Source organism: Ranitomeya variabilis, chromosome 2 (genome assembly GCF_051348905.1).
Source record: "Ranitomeya variabilis isolate aRanVar5 chromosome 2, aRanVar5.hap1, whole genome shotgun sequence".
Lineage (NCBI taxonomy): Eukaryota > Metazoa > Chordata > Amphibia > Anura > Dendrobatidae > Ranitomeya > Ranitomeya variabilis.
In genome coordinates, this window is record NC_135233.1 from 909,667,900 (window position 1) to 909,692,243 (window position 24,344).

At 39.9% G+C, this 24,344-nt stretch overlaps 1 protein-coding gene across 2 annotated transcripts in view; it reads right to left on the reverse strand.

Moving 5' to 3' along the window:
* Positions 1-2,429: 2,429 nt before the first annotated feature.
* The window catches only part of SKIL (SKI like proto-oncogene), a 56,332-nt gene continuing 34,417 nt past the window's right edge, over positions 2,430-24,344 (reverse strand). For both annotated transcript variants that reach the window (XM_077290553.1, XM_077290554.1), the window contains exons 5-7: positions 18,142-18,296; positions 14,985-15,209; positions 2,430-8,011 (exon numbers count right to left, since the gene is read on the reverse strand). In XM_077290553.1, the coding sequence (XP_077146668.1) occupies positions 7,850-8,011; positions 14,985-15,209; positions 18,142-18,296 (542 nt within the window). In that variant the 3' untranslated portion in view covers positions 2,430-7,849. The remainder of the gene's footprint in view (positions 8,012-14,984; positions 15,210-18,141; positions 18,297-24,344) is intronic.

The window sequence follows — 24,344 nt, forward strand, 5'->3', positions numbered from 1 at the left end:
CTTCACGTACATATGACACATAACTGTTTGACCATGCTGGGAATTGTAGTGTCCCAACAGCTGCAGTGCTGCAGGTTGCTTACCTTTGATATAAAAGTGATTCAATGTGGCTATAATATGGCAAAACCATATAGTTGTGAACCAAAAGGAGTAGCTGATAGCCCAAACCATGAACATTTACATGTATGCAATTCATCATTATGGAAGGTCATAATAAATATGAAATGGCTATTAGGGTCTCTCATGGACAATTTCATTACCTAAACTATTAATACAAAGCTTTCTTATATATCAATATACAGCAGTAGCCTATACTTCATTTCAAAGTAAATTGTTTGCTCTAAAGAGGGAGCATGGTCCATACAAAAATATTTCGCTCTCATCCCCCATTCCTTACAGTGTGCATAGATTCAATTTTGTGATATTTGTTATTAAACACCTATCAAGCCAGCCACTTTGCTTCTCTATGGGTATCGATTGAGGCAGTGGCATTAACTAACATTCATATACATCGATTCATTCCTTTTTTATATGTGATTATATTTTGTTGCATTGTTTTAAAGGAAATCGCTTTCAGTTTTCCAACAAGGCGGAAATAGGCATCAATGTAAATCTAATCTCCTGACATATTTCCCTGTATGATATAAATGCAAGTGTGTCAAGAACTGTAAGACACCAGATGCCCAACCTTCTTAATGCCAACGGGCACAACACGGAGGATACCTGCCCCGTATCAATTCAGAGTTTAAAGGTCCTGATAATCTGACAATCTGCATCTTACACCCATCTACTCAGAGGCAATTCGCATGCGCACACGGACCCAAAGCATGTGCAGTTCTTTAAATGACCAGCAGAAACCCGCATTTTACGCATAGTATGTGAAAACAGACAAGCCTTTACAGAACTAATCTACATGCAGAGAAGCATATTGCCATAGTGTGTGCAACATATACAAGATACGTGTGAGTGATGCTAACAACTTAGACCAAGATCACTTTTCTATGCCATGACTGGCACGTCCCCTCATCTCTAAGATACTTCTTCTGTAAGTCTATTCAATCAATCCAAAAACAAAACAAGACAGCCTCAGGGAAATATAATTCCACCATGTTTATCCCTATAACCCAAAAGCAGACCACTGATTGCCATACCTGGAAGAGTTACCAACTATTTTAGATATTTAGGCCCCGCATCGCGGTAATGACCCTGACCTGCCTTGGAGCGCCCACATTTGGGGAAGGTTCGCATCCCCGTTCAACGCAGGAATCCCTAGAGATTTGGGACAATTGGCAACTATGAATTGGCCACCTACAGTTTAGGCTACAATCTCACAATGAGCCGTTGGTGAGATTTTAGTATTGCAGATTTTCTGCATCTATTACGTAAATTAGGTTACTTGCGTTTTTGAGTACATTTCTTTAAATGCAGTTTTAATCACTTTTTTTGGTCGCTTGTTGGTGTATCATGCTTTAGATAAAGTTACTTTGCTTTTGATACTTCCTGGTATTTGACTTTGACAAAACTTTATTAATATAGTCATGTACGGAAATGTACTGAAAACGCATGGGTGTTTTTTACCTGCGGATTTTCTGCACCTAATGCAAGTCTATGGGAAAAATCTGTGTACCCACAAGAGAAAAGGACAGGTGGATCTTAAACACGCAGGTCAAGTTACGCTGATTAAAAAGAAAAGTCCAGTGGGCACGAGATCTTTACAAATGCCATCCACTTTGCTGGAACTGTGAGACGTTGCGTTTTTGACTGAGCAAAAACATGCAGAGTCAAAAACTCACCAAAAACTCATTGTGGGCACACGGATATATATATATATATATATATATATATATATATATATATATATATATATATATATATATATTATAAAGAAGTCATGCGAGGCAAAGATGCGGGGGAGTGTCCTGCTTAAGGAGTGGTATATAATATATATATATATATATATCTATATATATATATATATCTATATATATATATATATATATATATATATATATATATATATATATATATATATATATATATATATATATATATATATATATATATATATATATATCTATCTATCTATCTATCTATCTATCTATCTATCTATCTATATATATATATATATATATATCTATATATCTATATATCTATATATCTATATATCTATATATCTATATCTATATCTATATCTATATCTATATATCTATATCTATATCTATATATATATATATATATATATATATATATATATATATATCTATATCTATATCTATATCTATATCTATATCTATATATATATATATATATATATATATATATATCTCCTTCATGGTAGTTTCCGTGCTAGTTTTTCAGGCTATTCTCAGCTTATTGTTTGCGGAGGCGGGGTGGGTTTATTTTATTTTGTTTATTTATTTTTTTAGGGGGGGGGGGGGGGGATTTTTTTAACATTTTTTTACTAGAAAGAATAAAATGACTACGATACATGTGAACCATTTTTAATGAATTGATATTAAAACTTGTTGGGGACCAAAAATGTCAAAATGTGCACCAACAACATTTCAAGTCTTAAGTAGACATTTAGTAGGACACCCTAAAACATTTAACTACTGCTTCCCTGAGTAATAAGTCTTCATGTACTGCACTCACTGCAGTGTTTTATTGCCCCCATCATTAGTGGAGATGTATTACATATTCTATGTGCCTTAACGGCAAAGCTTAAACATATAGTTGAGGGCTTTTGGACACTTATTTTATTCTTACTCCAATAGGGACCTGGGTAAGGATTAATTATGCCAATGTTGCAAATATGTAATATCTATCTATTGCTATGAGATTTTAAATGAAAGCTCACATAACTAATAACCATGGCGACCTGGACCTCAAAAAAGGTCTAATATATTAATGATTACTATTGTCTTTTTAGTTTTTAAAACACAAAATCCCAATTATTCACAAAACTTGGCATGTTTGCAGAATTTATCGCATATTTTACAATTACATAATTCTTACAGGAATTACCAGTATCAAAATGAATGATGCTTCCTTTTCCAGCCTATACACCTGCTTAAAAATTAAGAAAAAAAAGATATTTTAAGCCTCTTTATAAGCTGGGCTTGACAAATCAATGTTTTATATCAATTTTTAAGTCTTATTTAAAGAAAAATTCAACGTATTAAGAATTGTGCGTCAGTATCAAAAGCAAAACACTTTACACAAGTATACAAAAAAGCATGCTGTATCAAATACACCACGTGACAATACAGAATATATCGTCTTTACAGGTGGCTTTAGAAGACTACATACATAAGCAATCAATGTATGTTCTGTGAAGCTTTCAGAGCAAAGTGATGTTGATTCAGCAAAATCTTTACAATATATACAGTTAAAGAAGAAAAGTCACTAACACAAAATGAAATGGCACCTCTATCACTCAGAATCTGTAGAAAACAAGATCAGGAATTTATATCATTTCATATGCCCAAAAATATTCTACGTTAAATAATTGTGTATTTACACAAACATACAGTAATAAATAGAAAAACAAAATAATAATGCTATTTGCAATTAAAAAAAATTATTTAATAGAATATATAGAGTATTATTACAGAATAGCAGTAAATATGAGCATGGACCGGACATTTAAAAAAAAAAAAGTGAAATGTGACCTACTTAGTTTAGAAATTCTTTTTTAGAGATCAAATAGTTTGGGTTTCAAGCTTGAAGGATTTTTCCTTCGAGACTATTGAACAGTGAGTTAGGGTATTGGACCATGGACATATGTCAGCACTATCTCCGCTCTATACAATACAAAACCATAACAATGCCATGTGAATGGGATTGTATCATCACCAACCATTCTGTACCACAAGACTGTTCTGCACAGGTTGGCAAAGCAGTTTTGCAGCAGTCGTACCATGCACCATTAGGGTATGTTCACATGTACAGAATATGCTGACGATTTCCACAGCAGAACTGCACCCAGCACATTACAGTACCAGCTATATAAAGGGTGAACAATGCTGAAAATCCACAGCATTTCCACAATGAAATCCACAACAAAAAAGGCCTGATTTGTGGCAGTGTTTGCTGCAGCGGATTTCATTGTGGATTTGTGCAGCAGTCCAATGTGGACGAATGATTAAACAGATTTTTCTATTCAAACATGAGGAGCGAGTCTGAATATCAAAAGTTAAATCTAAAGTGGTGATGTGACACTTTGGCGTGTCACACTCCTAAAGCTGAAATGATGTCCCAGTCGTCGGACAATCTGCCTGCAGTCCTTAAAGTGATCATGACATCCAGCCACAATGGACTGTAAGCCTGTGGGTGGGCTGACCACAATGCCTTGGCTACAGACCATCAAGGTAAGCGATAATGTTTAGGTGTTACTAGATAGAGTTCTGAACAGAAATGTTATAAAAAACATAGTATAAACAATTGTACCAACATAGATTTCTATCCAGTAAAATATATATCTATTTTTGTAGATGTGAAGGATTCTTTAATTTTGCTCATAGAAATCAGTCATTGCCAGATCATATGCTTCATTAAAGGGAACCTGTCATGTAAAAAAACGCTATTCACCTACAGATATGGGGTTAATCTGTAGGTTAATAGTGGTTTGAAGATGCCTATGAAGATAACTTTATTCCTAGAGTCAGCCCTGGGCTTTCAGTCATTGAGAGACGGACAGCGCGGCTTCAGTCACCGCTCAATGCATAGTGAGCTGCGATAGTAGTCAACCCTCGGACTGACAGCCGGCTCAGCAGTATATCAGTATACAGCCGGCTGTCAGTCAGTGCCACGGTGTGGTTACAGCCGCTGCCTGTTGAGCAGTGACTGAAGCCGCAATGGCCATGCCTCTATGACTGAAAGCCTGACTGTAGGAATAAAGCTAATTTCCTCCCGGCAGCTTCAAAACGCTATTGACCTGCAGATTAATCCCATATCTTCAGGTTAGTAGCGTTATTTTTACATCACAGGTTTCCTTTAACATTCATGGGGCCTTGCAGTAGCAAGTGACCTGACAGCCTACATTCTCTGACACACAAGCTCACATTTAGAAATTACTTATACGAGAAAATAGTACAGATAAGGGGTTCAATGGTGACGTGCAACAGATTTTTTTCAAGAATGGAAAACATTTTTTGAGTCTGCCCATGACACCCAAGACCCCATTCAATCCTGCCTTTATACATGGCATCATAACGGCATAAGTGTGGCTTGAGACGGCCATCTGATGTGTATGGGGCCTGGTGACATCCCCCTGACACATGATGTTGAGGGAAGGCTTTGACCCTTTTCTCATCAGGGAAGACAAGTTGCTACCGGAGGAATCTGACAGCAGATTTCCCTTCTCTCCACATTAAAAACAGGTGGATGCTTTGCCGAGCGCTCAGTGCTCATCTGTATGGCAGCTCCAGTCTCAGCTATGCAACATATATATCTTACAAAACGGGAGCCATTATGAGCAGACTGATGTAGTTGTGACATTTGCTCAATCCTGTCAACTGCTGATACCGGCACTGAATGAATGTAGGACAGGTCTGAGCTGGTAAAGATCTCAGGCCCATTTTACAAAAAAAACATACGTACTAGAAACTACTACATTGAACCTTGCAACCTTTTAAAAAAAAATAAAAAAAATATGAGCCACTACATTGATAAATTTGCCTAGGAGCTTAATCCCTAAAGACTCTGCCTTAAATGGGAATCTCTCAGCAGGTATTTACTATGTAATCTGAAGATAGAGGCTGAAACACAGAGTTCATGGATGTGTCACTTATTAGGCTGTGCACTATTGTTTACTAATTGCCAAGTATTTAACATCAATAGATCAACATTGCCAGAACAGTCTGGCACTGCCCCCCTCCAGTGATAAGCAGCTCACTGTCTATGGATTTTGAATACAGAGAGCCTGGTGTGGGCGGGGTTAGCTTTCTCGGCTCTGCTTCACTCTACACCTAAAAGCTCTGATTGGGTCACAACTGCTGTACCCAGTAATCTAAGTGATACATTGTTGGATTCAGCTTCTCTTTACCTATAATATACAGCTCTCAGATGAGGAAGCAAAAACCTTCTGATAGATTCCCTTTAACTGCATAAATAAAAGTGAATGAAAATTGGCAATTTAGAAAGATCAAGCCCCTTTGCATGAATATAAATTATGGGATCACAAATTTTCTGCATCTTATATTGGTAAAAAATGACAAGTTATTGAAAGTCGTGCATGACAAAAGTTAGACCTAAGAAATTAGGGGTCCCATACAGAATAGATAGCTGTTGGCTGAACAATAGCCAAGCTGGCAGCTACCCTTACCAACACAACCATATGCAGGAAAGCTCACTCATCCAATCACTTCTGTGTGCTCTGCGAGAAAGGCGCCGTCACTCCATTGACAGCAGATTACCTTCAAGGGATCAAAAGGAATGCTGGTCTGAAATAGGACATGCCAGATCCTTATCCCCCTCAACCACCTGTTGGAGGAAGAGTCAAGAAACCCCCATACACATTAGACTCTTGTGGCCAAGCCCACCAATATCGGTGGGTGTGCACAACATTAATGTGAATGGGGCTCTTAAGACTTTAGAAATGTATCTAGACATAATACATATAAATACTATTATACCACCATAACAGCCATAGTACATTGTCTATACCAGAGAATTGAGAAGAAAGAAGCCTCATCGTATTAAGATAGCCTCCAAAGAAAAAAATGGTCTTTTTTAGCCAGATAAACCAATCTGTGCCGGGAGCATGGACTTACGTTGCATTGCTGTAAGCCCTCTTTTGCGCTGACCATGATTTGATACCTGAGGCCAACTATCTTTAAGTATATAGACATTTCGCCAAGTATTTTTTCTTGTTCAGCTCATTACTATTTATGATATAAAAAGGGTAATAATAATATTGCTTATTCTAGAGGAGCATTAATAATGAGCTAATAACTTTCCTTATAAACTTTATGGATGTAAAAAGTACAGAAGAGCATCTAGCAGGTTACACACTCCATAATCCTGAAAATAAAGGACTGAGGAAGTCATACAGAAAGAAAATCCAGTTGAAAAGGATTAAATACAACATGAAGAAAGTCTAATCTATTGCATGGGTGCTGCACCCAGTCACATTTGGGTGCTGAAATCTCAAAAAGTAAATGTGTAGGTGATAGAAGTTGTAGCTTATCAAGGATTCAAGAGAGCGACATTTAACAGTATGAATGCTGGAAAATGATCACTGAATGTCAATGAATGCATAGAAGAATTTTACTGATGGTGAAATACAATGACTTCTTAGGTTACCATCAATGTACACCCCCCAGAGGGCTGGACGTGGTTATGATAAGACTCAATAAAGGAGAACATTTCTGATAACATCCAGAAACACAGTCCAAGATAAAACAAGTAGCAGCATTTTGTACGGATAACCTAGTAGACGTCCAGCAGCTGCCACACATATGGAGACAAAGTGCAGGTATGATGCAATGCTGGAGAATATGGAGATCAGAAATCTCTCCAAAAAACACAAAATGAGCCGTGGCCACAACTGGGCTCTGACGAGTCTTACCAGGGACTTCTGAGACCCACTTGATGTAAAGTTTACTGCATTTTACAGAGGTCCAAACTGGTGGGAAAACCTTCTTAGCTGGACAAGTACTTGTAAGGCTGGCTGATATCCAGCAGTGATGTTATCTCCAAGTTACGAATGTTTAATCCAGCTCTTCATACTTCCCGGCAGATCCTGTCCCTCCCCATGTCTGCAGCACATTAGTCTGCTCACAGTTCAGTACAAGCCACCATAGAAACCCTGTTCTGTGTATAATGGCTTGACCATGGCTGCATCTTCTTAGTCCCCATTAACGTTCTTAGCTGACTTCAGTATCTGAAGCTTCAGCTCCTTTATCATCAACTCCAACTTCTCCCTGGCTTCCCGCTCTCTCCTCAGCTCATCCTGTAGTTCACTGCGGTCAGCTTCCGCCTGGTCCAACCTTTGCCGTAGTTCTGACAACTAAGGAAAATAGAAACACAACACAGCAATAATTATATATCATTATTAATGTTAAAGGAAACAATAGCAGCCATTCTATTCAATTCTTCAATGTCAACCAAACCAACTTTCTTAGGCTACGTTCACATTAGCGTTCGGCGCCGCAGCGTCGCCGCATGCGTCATGCGCCCCTATATTTAACATGGGGGGCGCATGGACATGCGTTGCACTTGCGTTTTGTGACGCATGCGTCACTGTGGTGCATGCGTCAGGGCGCAGAGGACGCAAGTTGCAGTTTTTTCTGTGCCCAAAACCATGCAAAAATGGACGCATGCGTCACAAAACGCTGCGTTGTGCATGCGTTTACATTTGCGTTGTGCGTTGCGTCGCCGACGCTGCGGCGCACAACACAAATGTGAACGTAGCCTAAGCAGGATTAGATGGCATGACGCTGTCAGCACGGGTCACAGGAATACAGGGTTAACCATTAGTGACTAGCGAGCGTGCTTGGATCTAGCGTTATCTGAGCATCGTGGGTGCTGGAGTAATATGTTCAAATATTACTGCATGATTCGCGGCTCATAGACAGCCACAACACATGCCGGGATTGTTGCCAGTTTGTTAGGCAACCGTGAATCATGCAGCCACAGGGACTCAAACATATTACTCGAGCACCCACGATACTTCCATAACACCCGAGCATGCTCTGATAACGCTATATCCGTAGCACGCTCGCTCATCACTATTAACCATGTTTAATTTCAATGTGTCTTTATTCCAGAAAGACACAAGCTATGGTCTTTTAGATGAACCAATTCAGGCAGTTAACCCCTTAATGTCCTGAGGTATTTTTGTATTTTCATTTTTTTGCTACCCTTCTTCCCAGAGCCATAACTTTTCTTTATGTTATGGCCATGTGAGGGCTTATTTTTTACGGGACGAGTTGTACTTTTGAACAATACCATTGGTTTTAACATATCGTGTACTGGAAAAAGGGAAAAAAATTCCAATAACGGTGAAATTGCAAATAAAAGTGCCCCACACTTGTTTCTTGGGTTTTTTTTTTTTTTTTAACCATGTTCACTAAATGCTAAAACAGACCTGCCATTATGATTCTCCAGGTCATTACGAGTTCATAGACACTTTGAATGAATAAAAAGATCTAAACGATAAAAAGTACACATATTTGGTATCCCCGCGTCCATAATGACCCGCCCTATAAAAATGTCCCACTAGTTAACCCCTTTAGTGAACACCATAAAAAAACACAAGGCAAACAATGCTTTATCATCATACCGACAAACAAAAAGTGGAATATCAGGAGATCAAAAAGACGGATATAAATAAACATGGTACCGCTGAAAACGTCATCTTGTCCTGCAAAAAACAAGCTGCAGTACAGCTTCATCAGAAGAAAAATAAAGTAATTCAAAAATAATTTTTTATATAAAATAGTCTTTATTGTTTAAAAGTGCCGAAACCTACAAAAAAAATTATATAAATGAGGTATCGCTGTAATCTTACTAACCCGAAGAATAAAACTGCTTTATCAATTTTACCACATGCGGAACGGTACAAACGCCTCCCAAAAGAAATTCATGAATTGCTGTTTTTTGTTCATTCTGCCTAACAAAAATCAGAATAAAAAGCGATCAAAAAAGGTCACGTGCCCGAAAATGGTACCAATAAAAACGTCAACTTGTCCCGCAAAAAACAAGACCTCACATGACTGTGGGCCAAAACATGTAAAAATTGTAGCTCTCAACATATGGTGATGAAAAAACTATAATGAGAGCCGTGTTTAGCACCTGGCGCTGGGGAACAGCACTTACTGTAACGCTTCTTCCCTGGTGCCTGTCCTTGTGGTACTGATGCGGCACACACATGCCACACGTGTGTCACAAGTATTACAAAATTGTTTTGGCATTGCTATATTCTGAGAGCGATAGCTTTGTATTTCTCCTCTGACAAAGCCATTTGGCGGCTTGGACAAGAAGGGGTTTTCAGAGATACTATATTCGACTTTTTGATCTAGTGTTATTCCACTTATTCTTCGGTGGTATGATGAAAAAGCATTTTTTTGCCACCTATTTTATTTATTCTTTTACAGTGTTCACTGCAGGGAATTAACTAGAGTGACAGTTTTATAGATCAGCCCAATTCGGACACGACAATACCAAATGTGTGTACTTAATTTTTTACATTTTTTTGGTCTTCATTTTGTGATTTTTTAAAAATGTTTTTACAATGGTTTTAATTTTTTTTTTTTTTTTAAATACTTAGTCCCTCTATAGGACTTTTAACTTTTATTACTCCGATCACTGGTATAATGCATTGCAATGCACCACAGCACTGCAATACAATATACACGTCAGTATTACATTGACAGAACCGCATGTTACACCATGCTCCCGGTCTAACAAGCAACCATAGCTGACAGATCAGGAGTCATTTGACCGCTCGCTGTCGTCATGACAACCATCAGACCCTCCAAAATTACGCCGACCGGATGGGAGAGGGAGCCCCCCCTTCCTCTTCTAGCCTTCTAAATGCTGTGGTTGCTATTGATCATAGTCGGGTGTCAGCCATCACTTAAGCGGAGCCTCCCGGCAGCGATGGTGCAGGCAATGCTCCAGTACCCACATGATTGCCAGGACGTACTAGTACATCCAATGTCAGGAATTCACTGCAAAATAAGAGGTACTGGTATGTCCAATGTCGGCAAGGGGTTAAAAACTTATTTTACCTCACAGAAAAAAAATAATCTGCAATCCCGTGCTGTAATGTCAGTATACTCTATCTTGCATCTTCCCCTGCCCAGGAGCTGTGGTGTGATCAGACCATGTTCCTGTACAGTCAGACACAGCAGGGGCACATTTATAAGATTATCTCAGCACAGGAACATTTTTATTTTTTTTAACCCCTTGAGGACCAGTGGTATTTCCGTTTTTGTGTTTCCATTTTTTGATCCCCTTCTTCCCACGGCCATAACTTGTTATTTTTCCGTCAAGATGGCCATGTGAGGGCTTATTTTTTTGCAGGACGAGTTGTACTTTTGAATGGCACCATTGATTTTACCATATCATGTACTGGAAAAGAGGAAACAAAATTCCAAATACGGTGAAATTGCAAAAAAAAGGACAATTCCTCTATTGTTTTTTGGGAGTTTTTTCACCACGTAATAATAAATAATAAATGCAAAAACTGACCTGCCATTATGATTCTCCAGGTCATTCACTACGCGTTCACAGAGACCAAACATGTCTAGGTTCTTTTTTATTTAAGTGGTGAAAAAAAATCCAAAGTTTGTAAAAAAAAAAAAAAAAAAAAATCTGGCATTTTCTGAGACCTGTAGGCTATGTGCAAACGTTGCGGATTGGTGTGTGGATTTTTCCACACTGTTTTTGCAAGATCCGCAGGTAAACCGCACTGCGGATTACCCGCGGTTTTTGTGCGGATTCCACCTGCGGATTCCTATTGAGGAGCAGGTGTAAACCGCTGCGGAATCCGCACAAAGAATTGACATGCTGCGGAAAATACAACGCAGCGATGTATTTTCTGCAGCATGTGTACTGCGGATTTTGTTTTCCATAGGTTTACATGGTACTGTACAACGCATGGAAAACAGCTGCAGATCCGCAGCAAAATCCACAACGTGTGCACATAACCGTAGCATCTCCATTTTTCAGGATCTGAGGCCGGGTGAGGGCTTATTTTTTGTGCGCCGAGCTGATGTTTTAATTGATACCATTTTGGTGTAGACGCAATTTTTGATCGCCCATTATTGCGTTTTATTGCAATGTTGCAGTAACCAAAAAAACATAATTCTGGCATTTTGATTTTTCTTTTCGCTACGCCGTTTACCAGTTGGGTTATTTTTATATATTGATAGATCGGGCAATTCTGAATGCGGCGATACCAAATATGTGTATATTTGATTTTTTTTTATTTTGAATGGGGCGAAAGGGGGGCGATTTGAACTTTCATATATTTTTTAAAACTTTTTTTTTTTTACTTTTTACTTGCTTCAATAGTCTTCATGGGAGACTAGAAGCTCCGATCATCCGATCGCTTGTGCTACATAGAGCAGGCCTGCAGCCCTGCTCTATGCAGCAGAAATGCTCACTTGCGATGAGCGCTGACTGCTGGGCGGTGCTCATAACAATCCGGTTATGTCAACCACAGGGGTCTCCTGCAGAACCCGGGTTGCCATGCCAACCCATCAACGACTCGCGGTAAGTGACACAGGCGCCGATGGGTGGGTTTAATGACGCACTTTCTGCACGTACATGTTAAATGCCGCTGTCAGAGTTTGACATCGGCATTTAACATGTTAACAGCTGAGGGTAGATTGCAATTCCACCCATGGCTGTTAAGGGCACATGACAGCTGATCAAATCAGCAGTCACGTGCCATAAAAGGTGCGGGCTCATCGCCGGCACCAAACAGGGGGAGGCGTCCAATGTCGGATATATCCGTCAGTGGATGTTAAGGGGTTAAACATCCAATTGTGGAATTTATTTTTATTCCAATATATATTAATTAAAATGTACTTTGTCATTGGGAAAACCCTAAACCCCTTCACGCACCGGCCATTTTCCGTTTTTTCCTCCCCTCCTTCCTAGAGTTATAACTTTTTTGTTTTTCTGATAATATAGCGATATGAAGGCTTGCTTTTCACATGATAAGTTGTACTTCTGAATTACACAATTCATTTACATGTGATGCATTGAAAAGCAGCAGAAAAATTCTAAGTGCGTTGAAATTGCAAAAAACTTGAAAAAAAATACGAGTAAGAGGATACCAGACATGTATAGTTTTTTGTTTTTTTATTTATGCGGTGAAAAAAATATCAGAAATTTGTAAAAGAAAAACATTTTTTTTTTTTTTGCCACCATTTTTTGGGGATATGGGGCTATGTGATGGCTTCTTTTTTGTGCCCTGAGCGGATGTTTTACTGATTTTCATACTGTTTTGGGGTTGATACAATGTTTTGATCGCCTCTTATAGCATTTTATTGCAATGTTGCGGTGGCCCAAAAAAGTAATTCCGATGTTTCAATCTCTTTTTCCCATTACGCCACTTACCAATTAGATTATTTTTTTTATACTTTGATAGATCAGACTTTTGCGAACGCAGAAATACAAAATGTGTGTATTTTTTTATTGCGGCAAAATGGGTGTGATTTGACTTTTTTTTTTTTTACATTTTTTTTCATATCTTTAAAAATTGTTTCTTACTTTTTACTGTATTTAATAGTCCCCTTAGGGGACTTGAAGCTGTGATTGTCTGATCGCTTGCGCTTTACATAGCAGTGCATCAGCATGGCTATGTACAGTGATAATCACGATCTCGTATGAAAGCCAGCCACGCCGTTCTTTAGCAGACCCCCGACTGTCATGACAACTATCAGCGCCCCATGATCAAGTAACTGGCGTGCCGATGGGAGCGTGGAACGACTCGCCCCCCTGCTGGCACGTGTTACCTGCTGCTGTCAAGAATTTGACAGGATTTAACAGGTTAACAGCCGCAGGCAGAGCGTTGCTCGAGTCATGGCTGTTAGAGGTACATGATAGCTGAGTAAATCAGACAACAAGTGCAAGGAAAGATGGGGGCTTGGAGGAGTGCGACCCTGCATCAAAGCCAGGGAGGGAGCCAGCACGTCATATGTTGGTAAGAGGTTAAGCGGTATAAAAAAATTATTATTGGCAGCACGTTATTTTGTGTAAACATGAGATGTGCTGCTGATAACATGATATTCTAGGTCCTAGGAGTACAGAAGAAGAAGCAATTAAATGATTGCAAATCATCTTTTATAAGGCCAATTGTAGGTCGTTTAGCGACTTTGATAGTTCTATGTACAGGAATCAATAAAAATCATTGCACCCAACAACCGAACGTTTTGCTCTATCATTGATGTCTCCTGAGTTAGGGATACAGCACTTGACTTCAATACAGGCTGCAGAGCACAAATCACCAAGCATTTCCTGTTGACCCAATAGGCTCGATCCATCAAAGCTTTTATGACAAAATGACCCCTCATCAAGAGCAGCAAGATACATGGCCGGTCTTGATGAATCAGGGCCGTAGACTTAACAGGGCTTGCAGCAAAGGACTAGTGCTGAAATCATTGTCTGTGAAAAGCAAAATGGTACACGCATACACCTAAACACATAACTAATACTAGGGGAACAATCCTGGTATAACGTATCACTAGTACTCAATGACTGCATAAAGAAACATCTGTTGGTAAAATATTTCCCCATCTGCATTAAGGACATTGTCATCACCACAAATAATAAGTGCACCCCCAGCCGTTGCTTTTGCTCACTCCGAGTATTAATACTTCCTGGATAACATTTTCACACATTAGTTCTTTGCAAAAGTGTTAGATTTACCAAGACACTAAATTATGTAATCAGTAGGAAAATTAAATTGATGTTTTACTCAAACCATACACCTAAAATTCAGTTTTTATAAGGATATTTCCATAGTTATGTCATCTCAGCAATATGCCATCACTTTATGGCTTGGTGGGCTCAAACAACACATCTTGAGAATGATGGGGGCACAGTGTTGACTTGGGCTCTGCACCCACTTTATAGTTTTGCCACACTGCTGTGCCTCCCTGGCCACCCACCATGCAGGGAGCTGCAGTGAGTATTTAAGTGGCTGTGGCCAGATAAGATTTCCAAAATATATCTTGGTGGCCAGCAGCATCACTGTACTGGAAAAACCAAGACGTTGGACCACACTGATCATAAAGTGATTCTTTCTCAAGTTCTCAAAAAAGTTTGGGTGGCATTAGATGAAACTTGTCTGCCTTCTACCAGAAATTGTGCCCCTCCTGACCATGGGTTATGTCTGGTATTTCAGCTCCACGTCATTGAAGTGGAGACAGCTGGGCTGCAATACCCCACACAAGCCAACAACATGTATTCTCAATCTTACAACTACCAGCCCCCAAATGAAAGTCTATGCGACGTCTGCCCACCTGGTTTGCATACTGTGTCTCCTTGTCCCGCTCTGTATTAGAATCACAGGAACATTTCTGCTTCTTTACTTGTTTGAGCTTCTCCTCCAGGTCTCGCTGCTCATCATACAACTCTTCCATCTTCTGCATGTGCTCTGTCTGCAAACATTCAAACTCTTTCTGCAAGTTCTGCTGCTCCACTGTCAGTTCCTTCATAGCTTTCGAGCTACTCAGCATCTCAACTTCCTATCAAAGAAAAATCTTCATGTAAGATCGAAGATCAACGCAAACTGTAGTCTTCCATTAAAAGTGTACATCTACGTTTGGAAGCCTTCTCTATTATGACTAAAGAATTATTTAAGCAAAAAGCAGAGAGATTTAGTGAATATAGGCTATATATACTGTATCATATCATAATATTCATAATTCTGCGACTTATTGCCGAAAAACAGCCGAGTGGGACAGTTTCCCCTACATCGGAGTACCGTGCAGTGCTTGTGTAATTATTACCATTCCCAAAATTCCATTTACCAGATCAAGTCCTACAAAGACATTGAGCCAACAGGAAATACTTTAAAATTTCTGATTTGATTGTGACTGCAGGTCCATAGGATGATACCAGCTGTAACTCAGGATCAATACAAGATAAGCAATGCATTCACAAGGTTTCAGGGTATGTGCACACGTCCGGATTTCTTGCAGAAATTTCCTGAAGAAAACCGGAAATTTTCTGCAAGAAATCAGCATTTTTTTTGTGTGGTTTTTTTCCCGTTTTTCCCCCCGTTTTTTTAGCATTCTGCAAGCGTAATTAGCTTGCAGAATGCTAAAGTTTTCCAAGTGATCTGTAGCATCGCTTGGAAAACTGACTGACAAGTTGGTCACACTTGTCAAACATACTGTTTGACAAGTGTGACCAACTTGTTACTATAGATGCAGCTTATGCAGCATCTATAGTAAAAGATAGAATGTTTAAAAATAATTAAAAAAATAAAAAATGGTTATACTCACCCAGACGATCTCCTCAGCGGCGTCCGTTCCTATAGATGCCGGTGTGGTTCAGGACCTGTGATGACGTCGCGGCTTGTGATTGGTCGCGTGAGTCACATGAGCGGTCACGCGACCAATCACAAGACAGTGACGTCATCACAGGTCCTGAACCACACCATCTATAGGAACCGAAGAGAGAGCATGCACCGGAGAGGCGGGAACACTTCGGGGTCCATCAAAGGGTGAGTATAGGACTATTTTTATTTTAATTCTTTTTTTTTGACCAATTATATGGTGCCCAGTCCGTGGAGGAGAGTCTCCTCTCCTCCACCCTGGGTACCAACCACACAATCTGCTTACTTCCCGCATGGTGGGCACAGCCCCGTGCGGGAAGTAAGCAGATCAATGCACTCCTAGGTGTGCAGAATCCCCGCAATTCCGCATTTTTAATGAACATGTTGCTTTTTTTTCCGCGATGCGATTTTTTCGCGGAAAAAATCGCAACATTTGCACAAAAAATGCGGAATACCCTGTAAATAATAGGAGGCATATGTAAGCGTTTTTTTCGCGTTTTTATAGCGAAAAAACGCGAAAAAAAACGCGAAAAATCCTGAACGTGTGCACATGGCCTTACATTTAAAGTAGATTATCTAAATAAGACTGTAAAATAGGAACATGCTTGCTATTCTGGAGGGGGGAGGGTCAAATATTATACAAATACATCCAGCTATTTTCAACTTAGAAGTAAAAAGAGAATGGTGCTGAACTAAAAGACAAAGCTCACCTTCAGGTCCCCTGCATGAGCTTAGAGGTGCCCTTGCCTTTTCCCATCACTCAGCATTATGCTGAATTGTACCTGTAATGCTCTGCAGTTATACGAACATGAAGTATGCAAGCACAATGTGGACTAGTACGTGCACTGTTCACCATTGGCAGTTTGAATGATTTCCTGATTTATCTGAAACAAACAGTCTAGGAGAAATCTGCGAGCTCAGGTGAAAGGTTTAAACCAAGGAGGTGTGTCGGAATCTGCGTCCTAGTGCTGTCAGAAAAGGAAGGAGGCTCCTGCTGCAGCCAGTTGTCTTACAACCAGACACAGGATTGTAATGAGGTAGGAGGAAACAGCATAAGTAGTAGTTCTGGAGAAAATACTATGGCACCCAACTTTGAGAATCATGCAGTAAATTTATGAATAAGACCCAAATGAAAACAGCAGAAAAATTATTTCCAACGTCTTGGCCACACTCAGCCCTTTTCAAGGTATTTCTGTCAGTGAAAGAGTCCAAAAGTCCTGGTAGAGGAAGTTCCTCATCTACAGGAGACACAATGTAGGACTTTTGGACCCCTTCATTGACAGAAATGCCTTGAAAAGGGCCAAGTGTGGCCAACACGTTGGAAATAATTTTTCTGCTGTTTTCATTTGGGTCTTATTAATAAATTTACTGCATGATCCTCACAGTTGAGTGCCACAGTATTTTATCCATTCTACTGAAGACTATGTACTACTTCTGAAAAATATTTATATGGGTGAATGTCTGAATTCACCCATATATGCTGTGGGCAGCACAGTGGATAGCACAGCAGCCTTGCAGCGCTGGAGTCCTGGGTTCAAGCCCCACCAAGGACAACATCTGCAGAGAGTTTGTATATTCTCTCTGTGTTTGCGTGGGTTTCCTCCGGGTACTCCGGTTTCCTCCCACATTCCAAAGACATACTGATAGGGAATTTAGATTGTGAGCCCCAAAGGGGACAGCGACGATAATGTGTGCAACCTGTAAAGCGCTGCGGAATATGTTAGCGCTATATAAAAATAAATAAATAAATAATAAATAAATATAAAGAGATTTTCTAACAAGATTACTGAATAGCTTGACGTACAGAAATGAATGTACGGCCTTACTGTATCTTACTCTAATTATGCCCTTACATTTGATAAATGTGACAGTGACATGTAATGCAGGTTTTTTTCATGCGTCTCAGCTTTGCATATCACGATTCAACAATCTTTATCTTGTAAAAGCATATTTTTATGATTTGTACATGGAGACAATTGTTTTTCAGGACGGTACATCAATGCATTATCAGCTGTTATTGGACATGAAAATATAAACTATCAATAAAAAGGCTTGTATGCACAGACATACAGTATCATAAATTACAAGCGTTGAAGTCACAATAGTCCTGTACTTACCATCTGGATTTGGTGCTTTTTCTGTAAAATGTAATTTAATTTCTCCTGCTGTTTAAGAAAGGTCTTCACAACTTCTTCCATAATGTGACCCTTGTCATCCTCACATATATCATCTTTATTACAGACTGGACTGTCTTTCTCCTCATTGCTGGCTTCTATGGACAGAAGCATACATGATTAATATGTCATAAAATTGGAGAAAAGAGGATAGCTATGGAAACACCAGGGCATGTGAAATGACTGATCTTAACCTGATCGAAAAGATGCCATTACTAAAATGTTAGAGGGGACTGGATACCTTTCTGGAAAAGTATAATGTTACAGGGTATATACACTAGATTCCTTGATGGGGCGATGATCCAGGGAACTAGTCTGATTGCCGTATGTGGAGTCGGGGAGGAATTTTTTCCCCCAATGTGGAGCTTACTCTTTGCCACATGGGTTTTTTTTGCCTTCCTCTGGATCAACATGTTAGGGCATGTTAGGTTAGGCTATGGGTTGAACTAGATGGACTTAAAGTCTTCCCTCAACCTTAACCCCATACCGACCTCCGCCGTACTATTACGGCGGAGTTCGGTATCCCCGCTGTGATGCGGGCTCCAGTGGTGAACGGGCAAAAATGTCAGCCTCTAGATATGAAAGCTGGTAGAGAGAAACCCAAAAGACTTGCAGCAAAGGGTGACTGAATACAAATGCACGTCACAATTACCAGATTTAGATTTTTAAAATGTTTAAAAAAAAAAACATGTATCCTTTCCTTTGCACTCCACAAATACTTGCTATTTTGTGTTGGTACACCACATAACAGCTAAATAAAAAAAATTTAAGTTTGTGGGTGTAACGTGATACAAAATGTGGCAAAGGTCATAGGGTATGAATACTTTTTCAAGGCACTGTATGTAGTTAGACAGCGTAAGGGTTTAAGAAAAATAATTATTTTGAAATTGTGCGGTTCTAAAGTTGGCTACTGAGCCTGATACTTTATTGCTCTAGAAAGATAATTTTTAGTTGTAAATTTCCTCATGATCACAAGCAGAATTGCAAAGAGAGATGTCATCCATATATAGAAAACACAAGATCCACCATTCATAATAGGTGATAGACAAAACTCATCTCCTCCCCCTCTCTGCACAGATAACAAATCAAAACGATTCATAGCACCCTGGTCCAATAACATCATTGGTAGTGCGTGACCACCATCTAGAAAACTGCTAACATCCTCCTACCGGCAGGAAACCCTGTAACTTTTTTTTTGTAGACTTAGCTTAAAATAATTGTTGCGGTGCAAGGAGGTTCAAAGTGCTTTGGCAGGTGGCAATGAACAACTGATACAGAAGGCTGGATCAGGGTCCTGCAAATATTTTTGCTCAATTTTAGTAACAGCCCATGGCTAGAGAGCTCTCTAAGGGTATGTGTACACGTTGCGGAATGGTGTGCGGATTTTCCAGCACTGATTTTGGTAAATCCGCACTGCGGAATTACCGCAGTTTTTGTGCGGATTCGTATTGAGGAGCAGGTGTAAACCGCTGCGGAATCCGCACAAAGAATTAACATGCTGTGGAATAAACAACGCAGCATTTCCGCACTTTTCCGCAGCATGTGCACTGCGGATTTTGTTTTCCATAGGTTTCCATGGTACTGTACAACGCATGGAAAACTGCTGCAAATCTGCAGCAGCCAATCCGCTACGGATCCGCAGCATGTGCACAGACCCTTATACAAGTCGAAGTCATTACAGACACCAGTTTCCTATGGTGCATGTAGCCGCTGGGACATAAGCAGCTCTGGCAAGATGGTTGCCCCAATAATCACGTACACTAAACAAAATGAAAAAAAAAATAAAAATCAGAAGATAAAACCTTTTTACTATATATCACAACTGCAACAAAATGCCAACAGTGGCAGATAAAAAAAGACTCCTATAAGTACATCCTAATTAATTCTAGAACATAAAATTTATCACAATTTTGAACTCCGATTCTTTCCAGTCATCACAGCTCTAACGATGACCACGAGGACAGCAGGTATGCAATAGACAGAAGCTTTACTACAAGTGCTAGTGTAAAGGACAGATTCTCCTCTGCCTCCTCCTTTCCACCTCCTGCTCCATAGCCCCTGGCAGCAGCAATATTTTGCACTTAACATAGTGATGGTCTTACAAGACTCCTGTAGTTGCATGGTTATTTGTTGTATAGTAAAAAAAAAATGATACTTTGGATTGGGAAAAGAGCACTAAATAAAAATGTGTATTGATTTGGTGAACAAAGATTAAATGGTGGCCCACCTGGCACAGAGATATCGGGAAGGCAGTAAAGGGAGAACGGTGGGAACATTAGGATCTCTGCATCTTTTATAGCCTGTGATTGTTTAATAAATCTTTTTCTGCTATATGCCGCTGTCCATAAAGAGGAGTGTAAAGCAGCAAATAGTATGATTCATGTGGCTTATCCCTCACCTTAGCCGAGTATATAACAGGCAGAGATAATGGGAGCAGTGTCATGAGATTCACAAGGCGAGCGTATAAAGAGCCAGCTCATATAATCTCGGCAAACTACTCACACAAACAGGATTAATGCTAGAAAAGAAGAACCGCCATGTGTTTGGCATATACAGTATTACCATGTGATGTCCTTCTCTTCAAATCAACTGGATTCCGATCCGCTAGGGCGAGTTAACACTAGACGATTATCGGGAAAGTATGTTCATAGGAAAGCTTCTAATCGGAGAGTGGAAACAGGCTACAGATAACCCAACGAATGAGAAAAGGATTGTTTGTCAGGTGAAAGGATTTTAATTCCAGCATAAAATTAATTGTTCACAACAGCACATGATCCCGTGTAAACATGATATGTGCTGCTGCTGAAAACAATGACAGTCTGTATCAGCATTGGGTCAGCCTGTCTAAATGGCTGACGACTGGCAAACGTGTAGAAGGGGTAACACAAAGGATCTGATACATTTAAACTCTACACCCCACTCAAGTCATAGACCACATAAACACGATGTTTAGGGTTGCGATTCCTATGCATCCTCTGGTTTGTGTCTTGGGTTTTGTGGATGGGGTTGCTGAAGATGCAAACATAAGGTTGGCACTTAAAAGAACGTTATATCAAGACAGGAAAATTATAGCAGAACCCTGGTTGGACAAGGTGCCACCTACGTTTAGGGAATTTATGGAAAAAACTAATTACTGCTACATCTGGAAGAAGGAGTATATCAAAAGAGGAGAGCTCTGCTTAAATTCTGTAAAATATGGGAGGACTGGAAAATTCACCAAGGCATGGATATTATGTCCTAACTTGGGAGTGAGGGGTAATATTATTACTCGTGTCGAGGGAGATATGTCTGACTAAGGTCCTTGAAGTGATGCATATAAAATCTGTTTCAGGTGGAAGCTAAAGAACTTGGGAGACTTGGGACTTATTTTTCATAATGTTTATTTGCACATGAGTTTACAGATTGCCGTATTCCGCTTAAATACTGTATATACTAGGGTGCCAAGGAAATGCATGGTAAAAATTGAGTAGCAAGTTTTTGAAGGTCTTACCTCCTAATCTTGTTCCTTTTTGGTCAGATATTTTATAATTCTTTTTTTAAGATTAGTTATCATTTACTGGTTGCTCAATGGCACATCATATTGCAGTTTTAAATGTTTGTTTAGTATTTATCGTCATGCGTATCCCGCGTTATGTATGGTAAGTTATGCCGTTTACCGATCAGATTAATTGATTTTATATTTTGATAGATCGGGCGTTTCTGAACGAGGCGATACCAAATGCATGTATGTATGTATGTGTATGTGTATGTGTATGTGTATGTGTATGTGTATGTGTATGTGTATGTGTATGTGTATGTATATATATATATATATATATATATATATATATATATATATATATATATATATATATATATATATATATATATATATATATATATATATATACACATACATACATCTATATCTTGAGCAGGTGGTAAGTCTTAATTTAATGTCAACATATTTTACATGCCGCCAGCTTCCAGCACACATCCTACTCACCTTCCTGCGAGCCCTCACTGCATCTCGTTCATTCCGGCACCAGCAGCATTTCCGGCCGAGCGATCACGTGGCCCCGCTCATAAAAATTTAATGAGTATTCACCCGTCTCCACTCCCATAGGCGTGGAGTGAATATTCATTACCTTAATGAGCGGGGTTACGTGATCGCTCGGCAGGAAGAGATGCTGGCGCTGGAACGAGATGCAGCGGGGGTGCGCAGGAAGGAGAGTAGGTGGTTTGTTTTTTTTAACAGGAACCATGCATACAAGGATAGGGGATAAGGAGCCATGCATACAAGGACAGGATGGGGGAGCCATGCAGACAAGGACAGGATGGGGGAGCCATGCAGACAAGGACAGGGACGGGGGAGCCACGCAGACAAGGACAGGGACGGGGGAGCCACGCAGACAAGGACAGGGACTCGGGAGCCACGCAGACAAGGACAGGGACTCGGGAGCCACGCAGACAAGGACGGGGACAGGGGGAGCCATGCAGACAAGGATGGGGATGAGGTACCATGCATACTAGGATAGGGATGAGGGGACAATGCATACCCGGCTTATACTCGAGTCAATAAGCTTACCCAGTTTTTCATGGCAAAATAGGTGCCTCGGCTTATACTCGAGTATATACAGTAATAAGATACTTGCTAATTGCTATGTGGTCCGGAACAAGGGGGTAGAGGGGGTTTAGTTGGTTATTGACTTTTGTTGTATGTTGAAAAATTCATTAAAATTTATATGATTTAAAAAGTAAACACCCTAGGAATAGACCAATTCCACTAAATACAATTTAAGGAGAAGTCAAAATGCGCAGTGGAAGGGGATGAAACCTAATAGAGCATGAAGGAGTGGTCTGATGTTTTTTGTTTTTTTTTCTATGGACAGATCTGAAATACTAAAGGGAGGCATAATAACCCTCTCTCAAGCTAGTGGATCAAATGCAGGCCACTTTGTTGATCAGAACCAGTGTGGTGTCTAGATGTCACAGGACCACCGAAGCCTCTGATTGACTGCAGTGGTCAGGTGACATGGAAGTGTAAATCATCGGATGTTTTTCTGATGACGTGCTGCTAACTACATACATAATATGTCTGCAAAAGTATAGTGTTATGAGTCAGACATGCAAGAAGTGTTTGAGACAAAACCCCTGTAGAGTGTTAAATTTTGACAGTCTGCAGTCACCACCAGGGGGAGCTTATGGTATAAGGTTTAAATATAGTCTGTATTAATATCAGTATACGCTATAGGGGCCTCCACTACTGGACATCCCCAAATTAATCAATTTAGGACCCCAATCGAAATTAAAACAGTGACTCCCGCTTCGGTGTGTTCCAGTGATGTCGACACTGCTGTCCCCGAATAGTGACGTGACTGGTGTCATGTGCAGGCTGTACTATTTCAGAGTGGACGTCTGCTTTGTCAGAATACTGATGGGCAGCCGCAGGTGACGAGCAGATGGAACAGCGCTGCTGCTGGAGGTAAGTATACATGGTTTTATTTTAAAAGTATCACCCTGAATTGATTAAGCTAGAGTTGACCAGCAGTGGAGAATCCCTTTAAAGGGTTTGTGCCAAGTTTGGAAGTTATCCTCTATCCATCTCCCTGATCGCTGGAAGTCTGACTGTCTGGACCACCAAAAGATCCCCGAGAACAGAGCTCTGAGAACCCTGTCTGAATGGTAAGGAGTATGAGCATGCACCCCAAGGTCCATTCATTTTCTGTGGGACTACCAGAGATAGGAGAGCACAGTGCTTGGCCATCTCCGACAGTCCCATTTAGAATGAATGGAGCAGAAGTACACAGCTCAACCTCCTCTCCATTCAGACAGGACTTCTAGAGCTCTGTGCCCATACAATGCCGCCCTTACTTAGAGCAGCATGGTCTGATGACTGGTTACTTTCAGCTCCCCATAATGGCTTTATATCTATGCAGAGGGTAAGTGAAGGCTGGAAGTATGTGTTCAGGAGAGACCAGAACGTGTTCAGAGATATGGTGCTTGCTGTGAAGTCATGTTATTTGGCACCTAAACAATATTTTCTTAAATGTGGCAGAATACTTATGTGTTTCATTGTGCAAAAATGCTCTTTCAGCAAAAAAAGGATGTATTTCATTATAGTAAATCATTTTAGGTGTATTATGTATTGACTGATGAACATCATT